The sequence below is a fragment of the Arachis duranensis genome, chromosome 3 (assembly GCF_000817695.3).
Source record: "Arachis duranensis cultivar V14167 chromosome 3, aradu.V14167.gnm2.J7QH, whole genome shotgun sequence".
NCBI classification, from domain to species: domain Eukaryota; kingdom Viridiplantae; phylum Streptophyta; class Magnoliopsida; order Fabales; family Fabaceae; genus Arachis; species Arachis duranensis.
In genome coordinates, this window is record NC_029774.3 from 4988920 (window position 1) to 4997230 (window position 8311).

Below are 8311 nucleotides of genomic sequence, written 5' to 3' on the forward strand. Positions count from 1 at the left end.
AAAAATGAAAAAGGAGCTATTTTAGTTGTCAGCAATGCACCGTAACGGTAACGTTTCAAGAGAAAGTAACGGAAAATAGATCGGATCTTGAGGATTGCGGAACACGAAACACGAATTTAGCCATCGCTACTCACTAATATTTTTTAATAAGAAGCTTCATGGCAAATTGCATGAAAGAGAAACCCTAATTCATTTGTTTTTTCAACAAATCAAAACCCTCACCAGTCACCATCATCTCTTTGTTCGTCAATGCCATGGGAAAACAATCTATTATGGCGACCAAAGAACAGAACCCGTTGGTACACGAATCCGTTGTTGCGTCCCAGAGCCTGCACCACGGGCACGAGGAACTGGCTGGATCTTCCATACGAAATGACTCTCCTCATCATGACGAAACTCGGCGCGTTCCATATCCTTACCAGTGCCCAGAAAGTGTGCAGGCTATGGCGTAGCATCTCCATGGATCCATTCTTGTGGCGCACCATTGACATGTGCAACCTGGGGCATGCAAAGCATGAGGCCTATGATTTGCGTAAGATATGCCGCCACGCAGTTGATCGAAGCCGTGGCCAGTTGGTGCAGTATTTTGGTCCCAATGATCTTCTCAATTATATTATTGATTCGTAAGTTCAAATACGTTTTTTTTGAATAATTTTTTTTCATGGTCTGTTTTGAAAACAATAAAACTAGTGATTTTCATCCATCTGAATTGGTCGATTAGTCAGTTTATTTATCTATTTATACAAGTGTATACAACCATCTTTGATACAAAAATCTAAAATCAATCACTAAATTAATCATTATATATTTATGGAAGGTAACTGTATTAGATGTATATTAAAATTAACCATAAAATTTACATGAGAATATAAATACATATTAAAAATGAGTTAAATTATACATATATTTATACATAAATATTAATGTATAAATAATATTTTTGTTGCTAATGAATGCATGTATTATTAATCTGATTTTTAACATTTATTTTATATTTTAACATATATTTTACTGGTTGAATTTAGTAGCATGAATGTAAATAGTATTTATGTTTGAAAAGGATTTAAAAAATTCAAAGCCTAGCTAGATTAATTTGACTAGATTTAAGCTTTTATATGTGCGGTTTAGAATAGTAAGATGATAGCTGAAATTCTATTAGGAATGTTTAATTAAACACACTTTGATAGTCAGTTGTTCAGATTTCAATTATTATTTTCACATAAAAATTGTTCTTTTTAGACATGTTTAATTAAACACACTTTGATATATCAGATGTTCAGGTTTCAATTGTTTTATGTGAGTAGTTATTTTCAGCTATTTGTTTAAATCAATATCTTCTTTATCATCAGTTTTTCTTTATATAACTTTTTACTAGCACACATTGTTGAGCATGTTTGTATTATCATTCTACAGGGGATGTCATCTGCGATGTCTATGTCTTGTTCAATGCAATGTGGATTGGGAGTTTCCAGAATTAAGTAACATGGCCCCAAAGCTTTCGGTACTAGAGGAACTTGATCTTACCTTTTGTCGTATATCTGTATTTGAATTGGAAGCAATTGGTCAAAGTTGTCCTCTGTTAAGATCCTTGAAGTTGAGGGGAGGCGGATCCATTTTTGGAGGAAACAAAGCAGCATATATTATTTCACGAAATATGCCCCTGTTACGCCATCTCGAACTTTATGAAGACTCCTTAAATCATAAGGGCTTGTTTGCAATTCTTAAGGGTTGTCCTCATCTTGAATATCTAGATTTACAACATTGTCGTCATCTTAAGTTGCAAGGGAAATTGAGGAGAAAATGTGTTAGACGCATCAAGAATTTAAGATACTTAGATGAATCCACGCAAGACTACTATCGATTTAGTTCTGGAAGATTGCTTAAGTCATCAAAAGATAATGCTGATATTTTGCCTCGATTATTATGGACATCATATGATGCAGATCACGATGAGAATGAAAACATGTTCAAAAAGGGTGAGGGTGAGGTACCAAAAGGGTCAACTGTGGAATATGATGAAATGCAAGATTATTGGGAGGATATAGATGCTATGTGGGCAATTGCGAAAAGTAAAAGATTGCATAAGGGAAAGAAGAATAAGCCTAAAGGGTTTCAAGGATATTATAGAGAAAAGAAGAACACTAAATCCAATGAGAAGAAACATGGAAGAAAGACAAAGACAGGGAGGAGGATTGAGCATGAAAGCATGATGTGTTTTGAAAAGGAATTTTGGTAAACAAAACCAGGATGTGGATGCGCACAGTTGCTGTTCTGAAAAAACAAAAAAGATACCAGTGAATTGAAGGGCAAAAGATGTTACGAAAGGGCAGTGAAGTGAAACTCAGTAATATAATACGTAAGCCAAGTTTATTACAAACTAGTTCTCTTTTTTTTTTCTTTTCCAGTTTCTAACTTTTTAAGAAATAAAATAAAAAGAATTAATAAAAAGTAAGCACGATAATGGTGTCTTATCCCTGTTTTTCTTTTATGTTATTAAAAATTTTAGTGTCTAAACGATGGAGTGTGTGTTTAGATTACAGTTTGCAAACTTCAGTTTGCATAAAATTGATTCCATAAAATTGATTTTGATAATAAATAAGTTTGGGTTAACGTAATTTATGTTTGACAATCTTTAAAATCACTTTTAGATGAAAAATTACTAAAAAAGACATCAACTTAAATAATTTTTTTATATACCTGCAAAATCAAAACACTATCAAAAATAATATAAAAAATATTTATCATATAAATAAATAAATACAATAAAAAAATATAAAAAAAGTATTATAAATTTTATAATGTCAGATAAAAAAAATATTCTATAATTTTTTTAGTTATGTCAATACTCTTTAATTTAATATTATTTTAGACTGTAAATTTTCATTATTTATGACTCTATTATTTCTTATAATTAATTTTTTATTTGTTTTGTCTTTTTTTATAGGATCATAATTTATATTATACAAAATTTTGATAATAAACATAGTATATAATAATAACAATTACAAATTTTACAAAGTCAGAATAAAAAAAATTAATACAAAATAAAAACAGAGTACATCAAAAAATAGAAAAAAAATCATACAGATAAGAAATAATAAAAATTTCATAAAACCAACAACATATATCATATAAACAAAAAAATAGCATAAAAAATAAATAAAATTCATATGAAAAAATAATAAAAATATCATATAAATTAATAAAATATCTAAAAAATTAGAGCACCATCAAAAATAAAAAAAGTCAACAATATTTGTCATATGAATAAAAAAATACAATAAAATAAATAAAAAATCATATAAATAAAGCCAACCAAAAATAAAAAAAATTATAAAAAATATACATATAAAAAAATAATATAGTAGGAAGAACTACAAAGAACGATCCTGAAAGTAATAGTTACTGGTATCATTCTTATAGAAGAAAATGAAGGATAGAGTTAGCAAAGAAGAAATAAATTTTTTACCTAATTTCTAACAGCAGTCAGCAACCATAAACGTGAAACGCAGACGCTTCTGCTGAACGTGCGTTCAGAGGCAGAATCAATTTTGCGTTTAGAAAAATAAAAATTACCAAATATCAAAGTAAAACTTTCAAAAAGCTCAAACGGACTTCTCTCCTCCTTCTTAACGTGTTTGCCAAACACACCCGAAGTCACGACCAAATTTAATTTGATCATAGCAGGCACATTGATAGCATAATTGTGCTTAATCAATGGTAAAATATACAAGGATTATGTGGATCTATGATAGAATAGTACTATAGTAGTAAAAAAAAGGCTAAGGAGGTTCTATAATAAATTATTGTAATAATAATTGAAGAAAATTCAAAGAGAAATTGGAGTCAAAAGGTTATTGGTTTAAGGCTCAAGTTTATGATTATTTTTTACTTTCTATGTTAGTTTTAATTGTAATAAATATTTAGTGGATTTAAAAAAAATTGTCACTCATTTATCATTATAAAAGAGATTTTATTTAGTTTTTTAAGTGGATTTTAAATGTTTAATGGTTGTTTATGGTCGAATAATAAATGTTTAGTGGATTATTTAAAAAGTTTATCATCTATATTCATAATTCAATACTATAAAAGAGATTTTATTTAATTTTTAAAGTGAATTTTAAATGTTTAGTATTGTTTTTAATTTGATGTACTAAAGCAGCAAATGCTTAATGAATTATTTAATGAGTTGCTATCTACTCTGTGAGAATTATTCTCTTTGAATTTTTCATAAAATTCTTTGAACTTATTAAAGTTACTTATTTTTATAGTGTTTTTAGACTTAACAATCTTTTGATGGAAGCCTTTTGTTCCAAACAAGTATATTAATCTTTAATTAGTCTCGTTTATATCTTTAAAAATATAACTTAAAATTAGATGACTTGAATCTATTTTGTGATTTAGAACATATACTTATTTTTATAGTGTTTTTAGCCTTAACAATCTTTTGATGGAAGCCTTTTGTTCTAAATAAGTATATTAATCTTTAATTAGTCTCGTTTATATATTTAAAAATATAACTTAAAATTAGATGATTTGAATCTATTTTGTGATTTAGAACATGAGTTTTCTTCTCATCATAAAATTATTGAATTTTGATATTTATAATATAATATACAATACATAGTTATTATAATAGAACTGATTAAACTATCGAATCATTAAATTATTAATTTAATTAACGGGTCACGAATTGAATATAAATTAAACTTGTTAATTCAGTTATAATTAAATAATTTTATAAAATTTTATTTTTTTATTTTCATAGTAATTTTTTTTTATTTTATGTTGTATTCAATTAATTGTTATTTTAAAATTTNTATTTTCTTTAAGTATTATAAAAAATTTATTATTCTCTTTAAGTATTTATAAAAACATAACAATCATAAAAATAAAAAATATATTATAATTAATAAAAAATTTTGAATGTATAAATATAATTTAATTTTATTAATGTAATACATTTAATAAAATATATTTTTTTTTGTTTTAACTGAATTTGACCGAATTGGTTTAAATCAATTTTAAACGAATTTATCAGATTTTATCGAATTTAACTAAATTTGACTGAATTAATTGCTAATCAATTTAAATGATAATCCAAACCGAAGTTAACCATGAAGGGTGTGTTTGGTAAACCCGTTTGAAGAGAAAAGGCACGTTTAAGCTTATTGAAAGTTTTAATTTTTTGTTTGACTAACTTTTGATTTGGCAAACGCAGAAGTGAGTGTAAAAAACTCAAATAAGCCAAGGGAATCAAAATTTTACACAAATCTGCCAAACCAAAATCTGCTTCGTGAATCCACTAATGCATATTTATATGTAGTTCGAATCAGCCTGATTCGAACTCCATTTCAACATAATTCGAACCAGCTGGGTTCGAATTATACACAAACACATGCACACACTAATTTGAACCAGCTTAGTTCGAATTATACACAAACACACGTACATACTAATTCGAACCAGCTGAGTTCGAATTATACACTTATTAAAAAATTAATAATTTAAAAATTAAAAAATATATATATTATTTTATACATTAAAAAAAAGCTAACAAAATATTTAATTATGAGACTTTTTTAAAATATTAATGAACTATCAATTCGAATTCCATACAATACTCTTTTGTCTATTTTTAATAGCTCATGAATATTTTTTAATAAATTTTTTTAATAAATTTATTTAAATTATACTATGTATGGAATAAAATATTTTCTTTAATTTCTAAATTATTATTGACTATGTAGAGTATTTTATTTAAAATTTGAGTACATGCATGTATTTACTTAAGCAATTAGAACGTTACAAATTTTTATAGTACTCCTAACATTTTTTAAGCAATTTTTTTAAAATTATTTTGCATAGGATCAAATATTTTTTTGTAGTATAATTTAAATAAATTTATTAAAAAAATTTATTAAAAAAATATTCATGAGCTATTAAAAATGGACAAAAAGTATTGTATGTAATTCGAATTGATAGCTCATTAATATTTTAAAGAAGTTTCGTAATTAAATATTTTGTTAGCTTTTTTAATGTATAAAATAAAAAATATATTTTTTTAATTTTTAAATTATTAATTTTTTAATAAGTATATAATTCGAACCCAGCTGGTTCAAATTAGTGTGTGCATATGTTTGTGTATAATTCGATATGTAGAAATGAAGTTCGAATCAGGTTGGTTCGAACTACATATAAATGTGCATTGGTGGATTTACGAAGCAGATTTTGGTTTAGTGGATTTGTGTAAAATTTTGCTCTCCTTTATTTATTATTGTGATTTGCCCCAGAAGTGATTTTGATGTCAAACCCAAGTTTGTCAGAAGCAACAATTTCACTAGCTTTTAGCCATTTACACTAAACATCTATTTTTTCTTTGCCAATTTTATCCTTCATACATGTTATTGTATTATTTATGAAATTCTTATTATTTCTCCTAATATGAACTCTCTTTTTCTATTATTTATTATTTTTATTTTTTTTGTTAAATTTTTATTTGACATTATACACTCTTATAATTGTAATTTTTGTATATTATATTTATTATTATCTTTTCATAATATGATTTATTGATCACATTAGGTAAAGTAAATTAAACAAAAAATTAACCATAAATAATAATAATAGTAAAAAACTATAGGTACTAAAAAAGAGTACTAAAAGAACTAAAAATATACTATATAAAATACATCATCAAGAACTTTTAGATTTGTTTCAATCTCTGCCACGATAAATATTTAATTTTATTATTTTTAGTATTCTTTTATATAATTATAATTCTGGTATATACAATTTTTTATTGTAATTTTTTTATAATATAAATTATGATCCCACTAAAAAAAGATAAATTAAATAAAAAATTAATCATAGGTATTAATAAAATCATAAACGTTGGATTCCAAAATAATATTAAGAATAAGATTATTAAGAGTATTAAAATAAAAATACGATGTAAAAAAAATACTAAATTTACATTTTCACGTTAAAATTTAAAATTTGAAAAAATGTAGTATATTTGATTAAATACTCTTATATATATAATTTATATATTTTATTTTTAATATAAAATATATTTAAAATTTTTTTTGATTTATTTCAATTACTACCAAGATAAATATTTATTTTTTTTTATTATTCTTAGTACTCTCTAAAATTTATATTTTGTTAGTTTTAATTAAAAATATATTTTGCTAATTTTTATATATTATTTTTATTTTAATATATAAATATTAATTTTATTATAAAATTAATTAATAAAATTATTCAAATATATAAATTAAAATAACTGGATAATATAAAAAAATATTTAAGTTGACGTCTATTTTAGTAATTTTTCATTTAAAAGTGATTTTGAATAGTGTGATCCAAATAATATTTATTTTACTATAATCCATTTTGATATAAAAATAACTAAACATAAATCATTTCAATACAAACTTACCTTTCATCAAAATTAAATTTGTAAAATTAATTTTATACAAATTCTCATTTATAAACTGTAATCCAAACACACATAAAGTAACTAGATTTTTCGATCTGTCCAACCGAATTTAATAATTATGATACAATGTCAAAATATGTAAAATTCAACTTTTTCCAATCTTGATAAATATTTTTTAAGTGATTTAATAAGGTTTGAATCATATCACTGAACATAATGCATAAATTGATTTTTTCGGTATACAAAAATTTATATAATATATTTCTAAAAAAAATTACACTGGAAAATGTACATCTATCTATTTAAAAAATATATTGAAAATTAATATTTAATAAGAGAAAATAAGTTAAAATTTGACTTTACATGATAAAATCACACACATTCATTCTTTATGTGAATCTATAAAATTGCATTAATAATCATATAAATTCCTATCGGTCATATATTCTTTCGGTAGTTATATTCCTCGGAGTCCTCTTCTCTGGCCTGTTTATACTTTATAGAACCGAAAAGCTACTTTAAGATAAAATTATAGAGAGATAGAGATTTACATATATGCACACAATTATGGTGCTATATATCATAGCTTCCGTCTATGATACGAATCGTGTATTAACAAGCCTTTTGAACTATTTGTATTCAGTATTTATCCGGTTAACTCGTCTTGATGTTTTTCAAATGAAAAAGCATAAGCAGAAAATAAAAATATTAAATAATATGAACAATAAATATATTAGATGTTCATTTTATTAGGTGTATGAATAGTTATTCTAATATTAAAATTTAGATAAATAATTTAGAGGTGTAATATGTTTTTATTTTATTGATAATTATTTATATTATTTAAAAAAAAATCATTAGTTATCT

The 8311-nt window shown here is 24.3% G+C and overlaps 1 protein-coding gene across 1 annotated transcript; it reads left to right on the plus strand.

Annotated features, from left to right (window-relative positions):
* Nucleotides 1-249: 249 nt before the first annotated feature.
* Nucleotides 250-2236, plus strand: LOC107477026 (F-box protein SKIP19-like). The gene is made up of 2 exons (XM_016096992.3): nt 250-623; nt 1414-2236. The coding sequence occupies exons 1-2, from the start codon at nt 250-252 to the stop codon at nt 2234-2236; spliced, it is 1197 nt and encodes a 398-aa protein (XP_015952478.1).
* Nucleotides 2237-8311: the final 6075 nt, after the last annotated feature.